Genomic DNA, 19,623 nt, shown 5'->3' with positions numbered 1-19,623 from the left:
CTGATACACAAAATAAACATTAAAGGCAACAGGCAGTAGCACCTTACAGGTAAAGGCAACCACAGAAAACCTCACTAACTGGCAACAGCGCTCGGCATTGTGTCCCCCTGCACAGAGTGAGGGCTGCTGGCACCCGCACCGAACCCAGAATCAAGCAGGCAGGCACAGGACCGTTTTCAGATCTAACACTTGCTTTCTGTGTGACACTTTGTAGGGCAGGTGACTTTGTATAAAATGGGCGTAAAAATGGGCAAGCACTGGGGAAGGTTCTGCAAGATGGGCAGCTGAAAAGAATTAGGGAATTGCCAGACGTTTTCCTCTCCTTATAGCTTTCTGCAAAAACCCATCAGTTTTCCCTAAATAAACTACACCATCTGCCAGTATTTCCTATGATAGAATCACACATAAGATCAAAATTACTCACTAAAAACTCATCCCGGATGAAGAACTTGGCTCTTGTGACTTTGGGGTCTTCTCCTGCATCTGGTGTTGCTGTTCAATTAAAAATAAATGACATCAGATACATGAAAAGCAAACAATCATCTACTTTTCATAATAAAAGCTTTAATAAGAAGGAAATAGTCCTTCAATACAGAAATTAAAATGTTAAATATGCACAGGAGGTTCCCGACATAATTCTAAAATGGAAAGGTACTGTAACGTATTTTAGGAACCTGGAAATTGCTAAAATCACTGCAGTGATGTCATTGGTCACATCATGAAGGGGCTTACTCACATCCACAAGTTTGTTCATATAGATACAAAACTAGTGGGAGTTAAGGTTTAACTTTTATCAGAAAATATGACTACAAAAAGCAGCTGAGCTGTTCAGTTTCTGCACCAGAACAGCATGTCCTGAATAAAGCTTCTGCAGGCAGGAATTTGGGTGTAAAAATGGTTAGTCCAAGATTACACTTGAAAAAAATTGTAGCATATCTATCTATCTATCTATCTATCTATCTATCTATCTATCTATCTATCTATCTATCTATCTATCTATCTATCTATCTATCTATCTATCTATCTATCTATTGATCTATCGATCTATCCAATTATTTCCAGGCCCCAAGTCAGCAGAATACTTAGATATATTTCCCATCAAAGGTCCTTAGATTAAATTCTGGTTGAGCAGGAGACTCATTGGTCAGTAGTAACTGTTTGTCAGCAGATAAAGTCATCTCTACCTAGGCCATGTAACAACCATATATACTGTAAGTATAAAAAACAATACAGGAAAGAGATAATCTATTAATTTCTCTTCAGTGTGATTTCTCCTCATCTAAGATACCAATTCAGATGCTTATAAACATAATATGGTGAAGGGCAGAATTTATCACAATATGGCAACATACTTTTTACTCTTCTCTATAGCACCAGGGGTAAACAGAGCAGCAGCACAACCAGCAGCATCTTAAGTTCAGTGCTGCTGTCCTTAAATAATGTCAGTTGAAATGAAGGAATAAATGAACAACTACAAGTTAAAAATAGAGAGCTGCTTCATGTGTGAATATTCTGGATCACTCTGGATATCTGCTGTGAAACCCCACTGAGAAACCCCAAAAGCTACTTTATTCTGACAATCGGCTTACTATGAAAAAAAAAACAACATTGAAAATGTACCCGAACTCTGTATATATGGGGTGTATGTTTGGGAGAGGGAAATTTGGGTGATGGTGACAGAAGATTTCTTCTGAAAGCCCTTAGCATTATAAAACTGGTGCCAGAGCCCCCTCAGACCCTGCCCACGCTGGGGCACCTCCGAGCTACGCGCTGCCGGCACGCTCCTTACTTGACCAACAGTTGGTGTTGAGGAACAGCGTGTGCTTGTGAATGTGTGTGTGTGTGTCAGAGAGAGACACGCTCAGACAGTGAGGAACTAAGGGCTGGGCTGTGCCAGCAGGTCCAATCCCTGAGCGGTGAAAAACCTTACCGTCCTCAGGTACAGTATAATGCACATATTCAGGAAAGTAATCTTCGATTTTTGATTTCCCTGCCAGGACTTTTTCAGCCAGCATGTCCTGTTTATTCAAGAACAAAATGATAGAAATGGTCCGTAACCACCTGCCAAAAACAAACCAAATGTTTGTGTTATCTCTGACACCTTAATCAAGGAAAACATACCATTTCAACAGAAAATTTACTGATTATCCTTGTGTGGACAGAGAGTGAAGTAGTGTGGAACACGCTTCAGCAGAAAAAAAGATGACCTAAATTATTGTTTCAACTGGGTTGCACCTGTGCTAGTGAGTATATTTATAGGACCTGTAAATACATTTATAAAAACTGCAGTTGACATTGCTGAAGGGAGCAGCCTTCAGATACTGTTTTCTAATTTATCCTTTTGATACTGAGATGGGAAATTGATGACATTTCCGAAAAGCACCGCAGTCCAAAACCAGGTATTACTGTCTGCTTGCTTTGGTTGTGTTCAAGCAAGAGAAAAAGGCTGGAAAGCTGCCTTCTCTCAGGCTGCTCCGTCTTAACTATTGCTCACCCACACAGATAGCCCATCTTTTAGCGTGGCCTGTACGACAGTGGATGAATCAAAAGAAAATAACCTCTTTTCTTCCCCAATTAATACCTAGCCACCACTGTGGGAATATACTTTTGGGACTCGCATTTAACATTCTTCCTCACTCCACCTTCAACCACTTCTCAGTGCAGAGCACCCCCATAGGTACGTCCTGGGAACTTCGTCTCCTTATTTTGTGCACCGGTTTTATGCATTCTCTACCAGGAACCCCTTCCAGCTGCTATTCGGTTACGTATCCACAACTGACGCGCACTGGGGCAGAATGGCAATTTAACCGCCGGCACGACCGCCGTTAGGTCTGAAATACCATCCCGCGAGGCAGAGGGACGGCGCGCTCGCCCCCGGGGACGAGCCTTCCCAGGGCGGCTGCCCACGCGCCTCCCGGCCGCGGCGCCAGCAGCTGGCTGCTCCTGCTGCTGTGCTCGAGGAGGAGCCGCAATGGAGTTGGGAGGATGCTCCCAGCCTCGGCCCAGCGGCACCGGGCCGCCAGGAAGGGGCCTGCCCTGCGGCCCTGGCGGCCGGCGGGGCGGGGGGGCCGGCCCTGGCCCTTCCCCAGCTGTCCCCACGCCGCCCATCGTTCTGGCAGCGGCGGTGGAACGGCGACCGCGGCGTCCCTGCGCCACGGCCCCCCACCCCGGGCAGGGGGGACGCACCGCCGGGCACCCCGAGACCTGGCCCTACCCGGACATTTTCTGAAGAAGCGATCCCAGCGTACGGGAAGAGGGGTCCCATTCTGTAAGGAGTTGAACTGTAGCTAAAGTGGGGAGGGTGGGTGGGAAATGAGGTATGTTTTACCTATTATTCCAGATACTTTTGAAAAGGTCCAGGGATTCCCGTAGTCTGTTTGTGTTATTGTCTTCCCTTATTACCATGTTGTAGCTGCTGCAAGCCACAACAAAGATGATAGCTGTGACATCTGGGCAGATCACACGAAAGAAAGAAAGGAGAGAGAAAAGAAAATCTCTGTTATATCAGGACGTACTCCTTGGGGTAATGCTGCCATTACTCCCCAAACTGACAAAAATACCTGAGGAAAATACTTGTAACACTGGACCCCTGTATTAGTGATGCACTATGTGTGAATATGAATACTAAGGGGCTCACACCTCAGAGAGTAAGTTAAAAATAAAAATGTGGAATATTTTTACTTACCATTAAAGCATTGGATCCATTTTCTTCTCTCATCTCTCTGGCCACCTACATCAAACATGCTGTTAAAAAGCCATAGGATGTTACATCACTTATGTGCACTAGGAAAGCCACACGAAGCATGCAGCACAAGGGTTCAGTTTAAAAATCTGACAGCCCCAAGGACAGCACCAGTAAAATACTGCCCGAAGGGGAGAGAGCTCTGCTGATGCTGTGCTGCATGTCAGAGAGCCGCACAGCTCCACCTGCCCCGCTCTGCCAGGAGGCCACTGAACCCATAAAATGAGAAATATGCTCTTTTCCAGGGCAAGTGTTGGCCTTTCCAGCCCACAGAACCACATGTGGCATGTAAGGTGGGATCTACTGTACTACAAACAAGGACAGGCTTCGGCGTATTTTGAAGGGTGGGGGGGGAGAGCTGTCTCTGTGAGGAGGAGGACAGGGGGGCAGCTCTGCCCCGTCAGTGTCGCCACCTCTCTGGGTGAGAACTGGTGAGCAGAGGCAGCCTGACGGCAGGTGTTTTACAGCAATACAGAGTAAAAGTTGGACAAACACAGAGCCTGCAGCCCTCCGCAAGAAGGGAGACATTTCATTCTCCTTGTCCCACTGTACAAAGTCTGACTCGTGGCAGGATTCCCACTACCTTCTGCGAGATTTTATCCCCCAAAGTATTCTGTGAGTTTATAGTACTATGCCAACGAACCAGTTAGTAAAACCAGACACAGACAACCCCACAATAAAGCATCACTAATACCCATGGCTAATATCAGCTCTTTTTGCAGAGTACGAGGCAATTTTACCAGGACCTATGGAAAGAGAGCTAAAAAAACAAACCAAACAAAAAACTGCAGCAACTCCCACCCTAAACCTACTATACCCAGCGTACATGAGCACAGACATCTTAACTAAGTTGTTAAAAATCCGTATGATATTAATAAATTATTACTAACAGACTTACTGGAAATTTACTTTATCTACTTGAAATCTTGTTTCAAAAATCCCTGATGTCAACACTCTGCATCTTAATAGGTCCTGGAAATGAGAACACAGAAGCTGATTAGCAAGGTTTTTTTCTAACCTCATTTTGTTTTTCAAGTCTTAAATGTTCCATTTAATTAAGGTTCAATCAGATTTATTGGTAAACCTGCATTTGTCCATACCAACACAGTGGACATACCCAAACATCAGCTCTGCATTTAGTTTGTGCACACTCAGAAAGTAGGAGACCCTATATACATTCTCCTTACTGCCCACTGAAATCTGTTATTGATGGCCATACGATTTCATATGTGATCTGGATAATGAATTCTGAAGTTACATAAAACTAAGAAAAATGTTATTCATGTTGTAAAGTCAAGTATTCAAATGTTAGAAAACTCCAGATTTACAGTTGCCCAGGCAACCTTAATTCTGCCCTCTTTTGTACTGAATGAGACAGGAATCCTATCGAAATAATAGCTTGTGGCTGAGTAATTAAAGCTCTATTACAGAGCACAGGGGAACAGAATTTAGGTTGTACGTAAATCTGGCATTTCTTTCTTATTTTTCAAACTGGCAGTACTTTACAACTTAAATAACATTCTTTAAATAATTAAAAAAATAATAATTTCCTAGATTCTCAAAGGAAATAGGCAAAAGCAATTTATGATGCATACCTCAGGCAACTAGCTCACCGTGTGCCGTCGTCATCACCAGCAGCATTTTTAACCTTGACTACCCAGCACTGCCGCTCAGGCAGCGGGTGCAGAACGGAACTGGAGGCTGGGTAAAGCTGCTGGGGCCGAACCCCGCGGAGCAGCCACCTCTGCCCGGGCAGAGCTGCCTTCCCGGGGCAAGGGAAGGGCCGCGGGGGCCAGCTTAGCCCTCCTCGCCACGCAGCGGCTGCGGCAGCCGGGAGGGAAGGAGGCTGTCGGCAGCGCCGGGTCCAAGCACAGCCTGCCTTCTGCCCCTGCCCGGCCATCTGCTGCTTCAGGTACCCTGGGGGCTGGCGAACCTCGGCTGCTCTGACAGCAGCATGAACTCAGCTGAAGGCTGCTTACTTAACTGCTTTAGTTCTTTCGCTGTCATTTTCTGTAACTTGCTGACGTTTATTTGTTATTGGACTCAGTCATTATTTCGAGATGGCGCAAAAAAAGAAAAATCGAAGGAAGGAAAAAAGGGAAGTAGTGATTTTTACCAGTTAATTCAGTGGGACAACTGATACAGCACAACAGGACGAAAAGCTAAAGAGAATCCCTCCTTTAGAGCAGAAGTTTTCCGCCTGCCAAATACCACAGGCCTCTTCTGATCTTTGGAGACACAGGGCATTTCTTCCCAAAGGAAGTATCAGGGAAAATTTCTAGATGATGAATGACTGCTTCAGGTAGAGAAAAGCCTCCCAGGAACAAACAGGCCAACACTAACATAAATAATGAAAGCAAAAATGAGGCTTTGCTTCATTGACTTCTCTCTCCAGCTGAGTGATATCAATGCTAAAATCAGAGCATGAGGTCTAGATGGAGTAAATCCCAGTGCTACTGCTTTGGTCTGAAAATGTCTTGAGGGCTTTAATAATTGATCCTATATTGGGTTGACCATACACATTTCACCATATAATACAACGCATACTACTTTTTACTGCCTTCTATTTCAGGATATGGTCAGAGTAACTGGACAGGCTTGTGGTTATTGATCTGAACTAGGTCTGAAGGAACAGGCTCTGCTCCGCATACTTCCTTGTGTGATCTCTGGCAAGTCACTTAATTTCTCTGAATTTCAGACCCTGATTGCACAACGAGATTTGGCAATTACATTTTTTTAAGGGCATCCACCCATTACACACTTTTCATGGTTAGACTGAATTATCCAGTGCAGGGATTCTCTTCTGCCACCTGTATTTGCAGTCTACGACGTGGCCCACAATCTTGGCAGACACTGCTAGATGACAGTGGGATACCTGCACTGAGAAATAACAACCTCAGAGTAAGTCTGCCAAAGAGCCATCCTGCCCAAGGAAACCACGCAGCCTGCGCTCAGGGAAGGCAGCCGAGGCCACGCACCATGGTGAAGCCCTTTCTTACTTCAAGGCTGCACCACTTCAGCCTTAACTTCCCTGAATCCGTTTGACATTAGAGCACTCTATCAAGATGTATCCTGACATCTGGGAAAAAACGTGTACCGTCCTGCATATAAGGCTTAAATAGAAACTACCCTGCCCAAAGGAGGTGGGCAGAGGCTGGAAGAGGTGTCTGCACGCCCGCAGAGTCCGCAAGGTCTGCTGCTGCTGGTGCTGGTGCTGGTGCTCTCCCTTGAATTCAGACCCTAGATCCACTGCGGGCTTCTGACTCTGAAGGACCCGTCTGATGGACATGGGGATCCTCCCTCCTGGTTTCCATCACCTCCACCACTGAAATAAAACACTGCTTCTGTGTAGCGAAGACTGGTGAGGGAAACTGTAGGCTTTTATGCTCATGTTTTCTGTTCCCTTCGCTTTGTTTGCGGGACACAAAATGGAAAGCAGGAAGAAATAACAGACACATTACAGAAATCACCAATCTACATATACTAACAGTAAAAGACAAGCTGGCACCACCAAAAAGCATCTTCTTCTTTAATATCCATTCCTTAAACTGCTAGACTGTATGCCCTATTTCAGCTGCTGTTGGGACTAAAATAAATTACAAAAAGAATTCATACAAAAGGACGTCTTGGTTCAGACCCTACCCCATTAGTTATACGAACCTGATCTGTGGGTGTGTAGTCATCCATGCTCACGCTGTCAATTCTTTCTAAAAAGCTAGAAGAAAAATAAACACGCACTTAGATGTGTAAAATACTGTCTAGTCCAACACTTTTCACCGTCTCTTCTGGTTTAGACTCCCACTGCAAAGTAAAACACAAGTCCAATGGTAAAGGTACGAGCCTGATGATTTACTTACATTTTCCAGTAACACAGGTTACATTTTCCGAGCCAAGCAACTTTTTACCCAGTCCTTGTTTCAATACAACACTTCTACACCTACCATTATGCAGTACCCACAAACGGTCCAAATGCAGTTACATGTGATAATTTTGTGAGCTCCACTAAAAAATACTGAGAATACCCATGTGTCGTAACATTATATGGCTGTTTCGACATAAACAAGATTCTGGGGTTTAAAAAAGAAAACGGGGTGAAGGGTTGCCCTTATTTAGCATAATGCTAATCTAGCGTAATATTATGTTAATTATGGTCTCAGTAATGCTAGCAGAAATGCTTGTTATACACAAATAGCTCTGTACTGCCATGCTGCCCTCCAACACTGCAACTAAAGCATAAGGAGTGAAAAGCAAAAGGGACATGAAGTGGAGGTTAACCAGTCTGATACTTTATGTCACCAAAACTCAGTGAGATGTATAAGGCGAAACAAAAACTTAAAACTGCAGGGAAGGGCAAGAGAAAAGGCAACCAGAAAAAAAAGGGGGGAACCACATTCTTCAATTATTTAAAAAATCTCTTCAAGCTTTATTTCTTTCCTAGAACATGTCAGAATGGCAGTATTAAGGGCGTAAAAATGTGATTTTGTATGTATAGCTAAAGTAGGCAGGTTCTTCTCTCTCACCCATTTCTCAGATTTCATGTGAACCTAGATGGCTCATTTTCCCCAGACTCCCCATATGACTTAAAAACTTCCCTGAATTTCTTGTATTTGGCAGTGAATATCCCACCGGCCGACTCATCTTCCTACAATATTATCAAGATTTCTTTATCAACTGGCAAGTTTTTTCCCAATTTTACTCGGATATGCATGTAGAATCTACTTAATTGCAGTGGGAAAGACAAAAAAACAGTGACCTCTTGACTTACAGTGTGACTCACTGTTAATACAGGGGTCACACACACTGACCAGTTGAAAAAATACCCCCCTGAAAGCCTGTTTGTAATTCTCAGAGCACTTTCCCACAGATATGAACCGAAAGGAGATGAAAATATGCTGCGTATATATTTACTTGTATTATTTTTTCCTTTTTGAACTTCCACTGTTATAACAGGGAAACAAAATGCAGTATCCACAGTTAGAATATCCAGCTTTTCTTTCTGGATGATCAAGTTATGATGGCTAAACATACTGTTTAAAAAATCACTGTTTAGCGCAACACAACGGTTGTCTGATAACAAAACTATACTGATGGAACTCTAAAGAAAAATAAACTTTTTAAAAAACCTCCTCCCCTGTCAAAAGCCACCAGAAACTTATATAAATGTATTATAGTTGGCCACAGCCACCACGGGAAAGCAGCTGTATTCAGATGTAAACTTTTGGTCAGATGATTTTCATCACCTTGAGAATATTGATTAGGTGAAGTTTAACTTCAGTTGCCCCTGCAGTTAAGGCAGACACCGGCACAGAGTGATGTATTTTTGACTGGCGCACCTATCATTAACACAACTCTCATCTCACGCTTGCAGCACATGAGATGAAAAAAGAAGGCAAAAAAGCCCAAACCAAATTCAGCCTCCAAGCTGAATCTCTTCCTAAATACAGAGTAATTTTCCTTAGCAAGGCTGCTCAGGTAGCACTCCTAAATTTCTAAGTTTGTTTTCCAAGTTTTCTTTCCAGTTTCTTAACAATTTGATCCAACCGGCCTGCAAACAGCCACTTTTCATCAGGGTAAAAGGTCAGCAAAGGGGTAAATCCAAGTCTCTGAGCACAGTAAGGGGGCAAGGCCAGCAGGTTAAACAAGCCTGCACAAAATGGGCAGGAGCCTGAGGGAGAGCAGCAAATCACTGTGAGCAGTGCAATTGCTTGCACAGCTCGGGATTGATAAATGCAACAGAAGTCAAAGGAGAAAACGCTCCTCAACTATGACTGACACAGAAAGGGCTCTGGTTAAGAGCGTGGACAGAAGCAAGTATTTGTGCACAAATATGACTCCATCACAAACCTCACAAGAAAGTGTGAATCGGCGGTTTTGTTGCAGAAGCATTCCTTCTGGAGTTGATGTATAAATCAGAGACGATACATCTTGTCTCCCCAATACCAAGGTCATGTTGACAGAATTTTTCCAAAATGATGAAACACGGTATTTAGTACCAATTCACTTCTCTCTGACTTACCCAATGAGCACTTCAGAAAGGGTACTGGTTGTTAGCACCTGCATTTTCCAAACAGGCAAATTATGGTAAGGAACAGAGGAGTGCGTAACACAGTTACACTACAAATAATCCATGGCAGGGTTGGGAATGAGGTATGTCTCCTAATTAATGACCCTTGTATCAGCCCAAGTTGTCTTCCATTTTGAATTTGTCAGCCTCCTCCTGGGAGAAGGATCTGTTTCAAATACCCTAAACTTCAACGCTGCTGTTAAGAAAGAGTGAGCTCTGACAAATCTCACGCGCTTAACAAACATCACTTGACATAGCAGCCGGAATGTTTTATGCTTGTAAGGTTGCTGGCCACAGGCTATCTACATCAAAATAAATGAAATTACTTACAAGGTTCTACCTGCCACCCCGCTGTATCAATCTGCAATGATATCACTAGCGTCCAATAAATCAACATGCAACTGCTATTAGGATTTGGCTACATTTCATAGTTTTACAGAAGATTAACCTTCTCAGTGTATGATGGACAGGCTTCCTAAGATTTCTTCTGCAACTACATTAAATGTGCACAAGGATTTCTAGACTCTGAAACACAAAAAGTTATACTCTCACTTTTTCAAAGGAAAATCAGTTCTTGAATATCCTTCATATAAGCTCCTTACTTGGATAATTAGCACTGTATAAAAAAATAGCTGTGACAGGCAAATATACACAGTAGGTACAAATAGTGGATTCCAGATGAGATAAGGAGTCAGTACTGCCTCACTACTAAAGGCACTAACTTCATTCTCATTGCTGTATTAAAATGTGAAAACTGGAATCACTTTTATAAATTGCTTTCTAAAGAACATTAATTTCTACTAATCCTAAATGCCTATAATAATTATGTTCTGGCATAATATACATTCTTTTATACATATACATATATATACACACCAGCAAATTTTAAATTTACATAACTAAAATTTCAATTTAAAGTGCTTAAAGTATGAAGATACCTCCCAACTGTGGCAACACCCATGCCCTCCACTCAAACAATCAGTGTGAGGAAAACACAATAGCAGAAAAACGAGTAAAAATGGACACCAGTATCACTTATTCTCTCTTTTTAGATCTTGTTTTTTTCAGCTCAGGGATAAAATAATTTTCACCGAATTACGCCTTTTTACAATACTGACTTGTCTTCTACTTATGCAGCTTCTACAGAAACCCATACTCAGGATTTATGTTAATTCTGCAGTCACTACTTTGCATGCATGCGCAATGAACTTTAAACTCACACATCAAACTCAACTGTGAACAAAACTGTAACATATGATATAATATTTATGTTTCTACTTCACAACTGTGGTTTTATTTATAAAAAATTCAGTCTGATAATTAGTATGACATTTAGGTTCTTCTTAATAAGGTATTTTACATTTCCTTACATGGAACAGCACAAACTACTTCTTTTTTTAAAATAAATTAGGCAGGATATTGGAAAGAAGGTCTTCACTGCTCTGTTTGGAAATGCAGCGCTTTGGTTTGCCAACAAATTAAAGCAAAGAAAAATGGACTGATAAAAGTTAAAAAAAAAAAAAACAATCACGAGCTACTGACATTATTATATCTATTATTAAGCTGATCTGTAGTTTTATAAATATCTTCAGTGAGTTTCCTAGGAAACTCAGCTGACACTTAGTTTGACAAGCAATCTCTAAATTTTATATTATGCAAGCTGTGAACACAAAAGTACAGGTTTTAGATGTGCCTGCCAGTGCATGTGGGAACTATCAATAAGCATTATTCTCTTTAAAAACCATGGCAATTTGAGCAGCGGTAGCAGCTATATAAGAATTTCTGAAAAAAGCTTTTATAAATGCACAAATAAAGAGGAGGCAATCGTACATGAAAATCCTTTTCTCACTGGGTAAATCACTACATGGCTCTGTATAGATATTCCGACCCCACAAACAAAATCACAATTAAAAGAAAAATCATGTCTTGAGAATAATATGATAGACACAAATCACATGCTATATTTGTAAGTGTATTTTGACATCCAAAAAATTGGAAAGATGAAGTGCTGAACTGCAGATCAATACAACAAACTACCCATTTTAATAAATCTTCGTCTACTTCAACCACTTTTTATACTCTCACCCCAACATTTCAAATGCCTTGTATCAAAAAGTTGCTGTGGAAAATGAGAAATCAAACCCACATCAAAATGCTTGTCTCTTTAAAAGAAAAAAGGTAACATTGCAAATCTTTAAGGCTGTAGCTTTAAGTTCTCAGAGTGAAGAATCTCCAATTTATCCTCAAGTAAGGTGTTGGGGTCAGCAAACCTTTACATTTCCGATGAATCATTAAGTGCTTTGCAAACTCCTTGGCCAGGCTCAAAACCCAGCAGAATCACCATAATCTACTATCTGAAACCATCTAGGACCAGGACTTTGAAATCCACCCTTTTTGGACTGCAGTAAATCACAGGTGCAGCAGACATTTCACAATGAGAACACCTATCCCAGGTCTTTAGAGAGCTGAAATGGAAAAAATTACTTTTTTTTTTTTTTTTCCTGTTGCAGTTATTGGGGACAACATCAAGATTTGAACTTTATTTTTCCTTCTTCCTTTCCATAAAATGTATATATATATATATATATATATTTTTTTTTTTTTTTTATCAGCTAAGGGATTACAGTCCTGTTAATTCTTCCTGCCATATCTGAAATAGGAAACTATGGCTTTTTGGCTTCAAAAAATACCTTAGGCTCCACAGTTTGGCTTCAAGTAACCTTGCATTATTCTGATGTATTCCCTGGTAACTGAGAAAGACATAATGAAAACAGCCCCCCGTAATACTCTAACCCCTAAAGGATTAATTTTCCCAGGTCATTTGCTGAACATATCAGCAGAAATCCCTCAGAAGATGCTGGCAAAATTTAACGGTTAAGGATTTTCCTGTCACATTTAAATAGTCACTGTATTTTAAATACAGCTTCTGTGTGGTAGTGGAGTTTTCCCCCACTCTCCCTCCATACCACTCTGTGGTTTGGATCCCCTCTGGCTCACCTACGTTGTTCCCCAGTTTTGAACAATCAATTGCTGCATAAACTGTTACGGAAGAAAATACCCCGTGCCAACACTGAAGATGCTGCTGAAATAGAGTATTTCTTTCAAAAAGGTTAGGAATCTACGTATTGATGTTGCCTGTCAGATGTTTTTGTCACCTGCCAAATTCCTCAGGACTTCTCTTTTGCTGTCGGTGGTTAGAAAGCACCTATTTCAACACCAACATGAACCTGCTATAACCATCCCTTCAGCTGCCTGCGTGGGTGTGACGTGCTTGAAAAGGGGGGAGACGACCCGGGGTGGGGCAGGGGGGGGCCTGCAGCCTCTGCCCATCCCAGCCCCCGCTCCAGGCACCTTTACTGGAATGTGTTCTGGGATCAGAGCTCCGCTGGATCTCGCAGTGAGATTTTGCTAAATTACAGGTAAAACCTGAATTTAATAAATATCTCCAGAATTTACCTTGCTTATCCTTGTTTCAGTTGTCAAAACTGTATTTTCCCAAGGCCTGTCAACCTCCCAGCAGACCTCACGCTGTCTCTCCTGGGGTTGGCAGAGGGCTGCCTGGAGATTACCAAAAACTGGCAGGAACAGAAATGCACCTTCACCCACCTGCAATTCATAGCTCGCCAGCAAGGAAACTGTTGTGTTAGGTGATGAAAAGGTTAAACGGGAGGCTAAGAGGGAGAGCAAAGTACAGTCATGCCTGAATCCTGCTGGCTTGTTAACAGGCCAGTAAAGTTTGAGGATTTGTGGTTTAAAGCATTTGGCCAGCCCCTCTGCTTGGGGCGAGGGGGGGATGCGCCATCCTGGGCTGTACAACTCTTGGCAAAGCCACGTTTCCCCACGGCAGCGTCAGCCACTCTGAGCTTGCTGCAGCAGCAGTGGGGCAACACGCCTGGGAAGGTTCTCAGGCCACTGACGTCAATCTCCCCTAGACAAGCAAGCAATGGCACTCTGTTGTCCCAGTGTCCGTACTGGTGCCGGTGGCACGAGCAGCTGGACAGGGCAGCGTGTAACTCGTCTCATTTTGCTGCCTCGGCCGTGGCTGCTGCCAGCCGTGGCCCGAGCCACCATGAAGTCATCAAGAGCAAAGCCATCACAAGACGCTTTACTGGTACCAGCAAACTATGCTTCCCGGTAATCCCACGAAGCAGGAAAACTAGTTTAAACCCTATTTACACACAATGAGTTTGGCCAAGACATTAAAAGCAAAGACAGATGACGACGGTTGCAACTGAGGGCTCATCACCATTCACCAGGTCACCTTTTCCTGCAAGGAGCCAGACAGCTGGCAGCAATCAGGAGTACAGTTGGCGAGGATAAAGAGAGATAGTTAAAATCCAGAGAAGAGTTTTCCTCTTGGTTAAAAGAGTTTCCTAGCAGACACCCATTTTAACCTCACTTTTTCCACTGCTAAGTTGTCTTTTCTCGGTACGCACTGCAGAACATCTCTAAGCTTCACAGGCTTTGGCACGTGTCCAGCATTAACCTAAACAAATGCACAACAAGTTCAACTGCATTACACGTTTCAGATATATGAATAGTACCCCCTTTCTGCTTAATAACAGCAATCTAATTTTATTTTTTCAATTGAAAATACATGTACTAAACTAAAGAAAGGAATAAACAGTACAACCTCTATAACTGCTTGCCCCCACTGGTTCCCTAAATTTGTTAAGAAGCAGTGTGAATTTTGGGAAATGCATTTCTTCTTTCTAAATTTAGCAAACTAACCACTTTTTGGCTTAACAGATGTTTTTGCTTTCCAAGCTAGAGGCCTACGGGGACCATCATTAACCCTCTTCTTAACATAAACACTGACTAAGACTCAAATTTGGAAAACTGTCATTCACACAGAAGGGTTAACAGGCTCCAGCAGAAACGAGACTATCATCTGCAACTTCTGCTATGTGGGATCTCAGAGGAAAGGAAAGAAGATGGGCAGAGAGAAAGGAAAGGTTATTTACTTATTTATTTTAAAAGGGACAGTATTTTTCTGTTGCTTGTGATAGGATGTTTTATTCCCAGGGGTGCGAGCCACAGAGCTGCTGCAAAACACAGACTAAGAATGAAGCACTGATAAACTCTGAGGCTTAGGTTGGCACATTCAGACCCTCATTCTAACCACATTCACAGCAGCTTGAATCCACTGACTTTAGTGAACTTCCTTCTTCCTCCTGAGAGGACAGTCCTAGGCTGATAATCATTATATACATATTGATACACCCACAGAGCATTTATACACACACTGATCCGAGTTCTGCAATGTCAAGACTACACAGAGCACATTCTGCAATTATAAGCATAATTTTGAACAGAGGACCAAAAGATAATAACCTTAAAACAGAAAGCTCATATTGCATTATCTGGAGAGATCTGGATCCTGACTGCTTTGTGAGCTGATGTATGACAGACTAGCATCTCTTTACCCACTGCCCAAATGAAACAACTGTTTATCATCTTCCAGCAACTACACAAACTGGAGCTGGAAGGGAGGCAGAGAATACCTGAAACATCAGGTGAGTTACATGGGCAGAACTCAACTGTCCCGTCAGAACCTGGGGAATGTGCCTTTAGGTGGATCAATAGATCAAAACCTTGATTTTGTGTCGACTAATTAAAATGCATAGAAGATCTCACCTCCACCTCTTCAGGTGAATTCTTCAAAATGAACTTGGACTTCCATGTTCACAAAAGCTCAACTATGGGCACAAGCCTTAATAACATCTGGAGCTGTCAAATGCATCAGGTTTACAAGCACCAGTTATATACCACAAGGTTGCCAGGGGATGTCAAAAGTTAACAAAATGTATTTTCACTGGACGTTGTAAATACAGCTTTCCCTGTTACTTGCAAGTTTACTTGATGTGATATGGAAAAATTTCAGTGCAATTTACACATTCTGGTTGATGGTTTTGTTTTCAAAAGTTGTTGCACTGTGGATGTTCTCTTAGTGTTCACAAAATCCACCAAGTGCTGTGAGCCCTGAAGTATGCCAAATCCAGGTTAGAAACAGCACTGGTTGTTGGAAATTAAAGATCACTTACTCTGGTAGAAGTGGTTTGGAATAATAAGTCTGCTATGGTGATTGCCAGAAAGGAAAAACCAGTTTGACTGGAGTTTTCTATAGAAGGTTGATAAAAGAGAAAGCAGAAAATTCCCAAACAGGAGAAGTGAAGGTAACAAAACACAGACTTAAAAGGAAGTCACAAGAAGTTTGTATTTACTTGTGGCACCAGTCCAAGTTCAGTGCAAGAGAACTTTCTGCCAGATTTCATGTCTAAAATTCAAACCAGATGATTCAAAAAGAGGACGCTAGTAGCCCCCAGAAAACCCAGATGAAGAAAAGTGAACTCTTCGTGGTGGCAGTGGTGAATGCTCCTGGCCAGGAAAAGCACACATGCATGTTTATTACTGTTTGCAAATCTATGCATTTTTTTGTGACATGTAAATGAAAGGAACGGTGTGTTAAAATCCTGAGCAAAATGAGAGCATATTTGTTTGCTTTCACCTACCATGCGCTTGTCAGGTGTTGACATGACCCAGAGACTTGACATGGCTGGAGGCCTGGTGAGTGCTGGGGTTAAACAGGAGGGCTGGTACTAGCTCCGAGGCTTAACATTTTTATCACAGGACCAGCTCACAGGAGCATGTCTTAGAGGCTCCAAGATACAGATAGGATCTGGAGTGTCTAGAGATATCTGCCATTTGAGGAATATGGGAGCTCCTAACACCAGAGAAGAAGCTTTCTAGGGTTAGTGTGTAAGACATGAAGTCATCAGTGCAAACTAAGAAAACTGAAAAATTTGCTCTGTGGAAAAGTCAGGAAGGCAACCAGCTTCCTACACAGTGGGAACAGAGGAAGTGTTAATGCAGACCTTGCAGAGCACCTGGCAACATTTCTTTTTCCTTATTGCAGTTTATGAGGTGTGGTGGCAGATCATTTCTCTTCCGTACTCCTTAATCCTTGCCCCAGCTGTAATGCTGCATTCTCATACCTTTACTTTGGGTGAAGGACATGCTGGACACAAACTCTATGAGCAGCCCTTCGATGTGCAGGGCTGCCATATGGTTCACCAGCATATCGTCAGAGTTACTGGAATAGGATACTACCTTGCCAATGGTCAATGCAAGAAAACTTACATAACAGAGCAAAAACTAACAGCTCAGGAATTAAAGGTCAGAAGGATGATAAATACGGACATCCTTCCAGTGATTCCAGAGCATTTTACACCAAAACACCCAACAGAACCACTTCACCCATCCTCAGTGAAGTGAGGATGTTTTAGCGTACCATCTGTTGCCTTCCCTTCAGCAGAGTGAAGAAACATGGTAACCCTTCACCTCAGACAGGAAGGACACAAAGCCTGCTCTTCCTAAACTTGTTTATGTCATGCACCAGAATTTATTAGGGCTTCCCTATTCATAATCTAGACCAGACGGGTTAGTCTTCTTATTCCCATGCACAACACACTTCAGAGCTGTACATGAAAAACAGTATCAGATAAACACCTGTATGATCTGCTGCCTTAGAAATTACCAGGTGAAAATAAGAACAGTATCAAGCAGAGATCTATCTAGCAGTGCAGATACAAATGCTAGACATAGCTATCAGACTAATCAGAAAATTCTTCTATCTTTACAATTGATGCTGCTGAAATTTTTCCATTAAATCACTGTTACCCTGCCCACTTTAGAACATGATATATTTAAACATGGAATGTATTTAAGCAATTGGTCGTAACACCTATGGCTTGGCTGAGTGATTACGTCAAGTAGCTGGAGGAAGGCATGGAGCTGAAGTGAGGAGATTGTTACTACAAAAACAGAAGGAAGAAGGGTACAGTGACCATGTCCAATTTGCTAACAATTGCCCTAATTCCATTTTATAGTTACCAGCTATTTAAACAAAAGAAGGTTTATAAAACTTAGTGTTCCAAACTAGCCATACAACCCTGCCACCTGTACATTTGACAGTAAGTCATGTTAACACTAACGTTTACTATGAATACGGCATTCCTAACTCTGCACTCTCTGTACCTTTCTTTCCATTCTCATCAACTTTCCTTGATTTTTTTCAGTGTACAGTGCATTTGTATTATTAAAACAACAATACAATGAGTTGTGTTTGAGGAATGAGGAAAATAATTCCGCAACAACCTGATTACGTCCTGCTTCAGGTTACTTTAAAGATTACATTATGCTTCTGTTTTTAATCTCTCTACCCTGTACCTAACAGCTGGTTGTCATTCCAGGGGTCTAGTTTCCAAAAAGCCGGAGCAAAGGGGTCTTGGTTTGTGGATAGCACAGAATTTGCCATCGCAGGCAATCCTCGCTGCTCCCTGCATGGGCTCCGTGCTGAGACGTGTGATGCCAGGGCCAGCACACCATCCACGGCCCGCGGCAGGACAGCGAGGGAAGGAGGGGGCTGAGCAGCACCGGGCACGCTGCGCTGGTGCTGCAATAGAGCAGCAGTGCCCGAGCCAGCCTGAGGACCTGTGTGGAGCCCGGCGGCTGCAGCTCCTGGCAGGATCGTGGCCGAAGTCACCACCCCTTAGGGTGTCACAGTGCTACTGTGAGAACAACTTCGGCCATTACAGCTGAAAACTCACCCTGCCACTTCATGGGAGCTGTTGCACTGCACCACATACACATATGCAAGGGTGGGCAGAAGCTTGATAAAAGCTCACTTTATAAAAAAAAAAAATCCACCGAGGACAATTTTAAATCCTGGACAACTTCTAAAGCTCCTAAAACCTGGCACTGAGAAGGAAGCTGAACTTCCCAATTAGTCTTCTCCACCCAAACAGTTAGTGGAAAGAACATGGAAGATTTATCCAATAGCAGCTGGAGAAGGCTGAAAAGGAATATACAAGTAAGGCGTAAATGTCAGAAACCCAAAGCCACTTGTCAGTTCAGATCTTAAAATGTTGTCTTTTCGCTCTTTCTTTTAAAGAGAAGATTAAAAATACCATTCCCAACTTCATGTAACCTGTGGAAATGAAAACCAGAAATCATTTGTTCTCTAAATACGGAACCACCACTCACGTGTTTATGTAATGATGTATAACTGGCGATTTACTGGCAGGTCATCCTGTGGTCAGGCTGTGAGGGCAGGTACAAGTTTTGTACTTTCAGGGAGAAAAGTGGATGCATTTTTACCCTTTTGCATTCTCTTTTCCACTTCAAACCTGAAGGCTCCTAGAACAACACATTCCTTACCTTTTTTTTTTTCCCGGCAAACTGTGTCTCTGTGCAACATAGTGGTTCAGGTGCTGGGAAATGCTCTGAGAAAGAATGTGCCCAGCACCTATCCTGAGGGCGAGAACCACTTAGGCTTTTTTTTTCCCAGGAAAGTCCTTATTAATCCAAATTCTAATATAACAGATCTTCATACTATTGCTTGGGAGAGTGAGTGCCCTCAGGAGGTAGAGCCAGGAGGATCTAAAGTAGGGTATGAAGAAGAATTAAGACTTTTCACTTTAGCCTCTGGGATCTTGGCTCCGCAATAAGATGAAACTCTCAATCACAGGGAGTTGGACATTTTTCAAACAATAAATCTGGGAAGCTTCACTAAGCAATATCAGACCTAAACGGCAAAGTCAGATGCAAAACCCCAGTGCTGTGCAAAGGAGTATCCTATAGAATTGCCGTCTCCTCCCAGTATCTCAAAAATGAATTTTTAAATTAATGGTGTAGTATTTCAAAAAACAGTCTTCCCTCTCCTATTAAAAAAACCTAAAAAACTTTCTCCAAAATGGATTTCAGTAATAAGATGCACTGTAGTTCAGTGGAAATAGAGTGAAGATTACTTAGGGAA

At 42.4% G+C, this 19,623-nt stretch overlaps 1 protein-coding gene across 3 annotated transcripts in view; it reads right to left on the bottom strand.

The window, feature by feature from the left end:
- GNAL (G protein subunit alpha L) overlaps positions 1–19,623 on the bottom strand; it is a 192,771-nt gene that overhangs the window by 5,750 nt on the left and 167,398 nt on the right. For all 3 annotated transcript variants that reach the window (XM_042798000.1, XM_033010593.2, XM_042798001.1), the window contains 6 exons: positions 7,403–7,457; positions 4,641–4,714; positions 3,686–3,744; positions 3,329–3,449; positions 1,931–2,061; positions 425–492 (listed from right to left, as the gene is read on the bottom strand). In XM_042798000.1, coding sequence (XP_042653934.1) covers positions 425–492; positions 1,931–2,061; positions 3,329–3,449; positions 3,686–3,744; positions 4,641–4,714; positions 7,403–7,457 — 508 coding nt within the window. The remainder of the gene's footprint in view (positions 1–424; positions 493–1,930; positions 2,062–3,328; positions 3,450–3,685; positions 3,745–4,640; positions 4,715–7,402; positions 7,458–19,623) is intronic.

The sequence above is a fragment of the Tyto alba genome, unplaced genomic scaffold, assembly GCF_018691265.1.
Source record: "Tyto alba isolate M040663 unplaced genomic scaffold, T.alba_DEE_v4.0 Super-Scaffold_27, whole genome shotgun sequence".
Taxonomy (NCBI): Eukaryota; Metazoa; Chordata; class Aves; order Strigiformes; family Tytonidae; genus Tyto; species Tyto alba.
The sequence above is the reverse complement of the archived record's forward strand: the minus strand, read 5'-3'. Positions and strand labels throughout refer to the sequence as shown.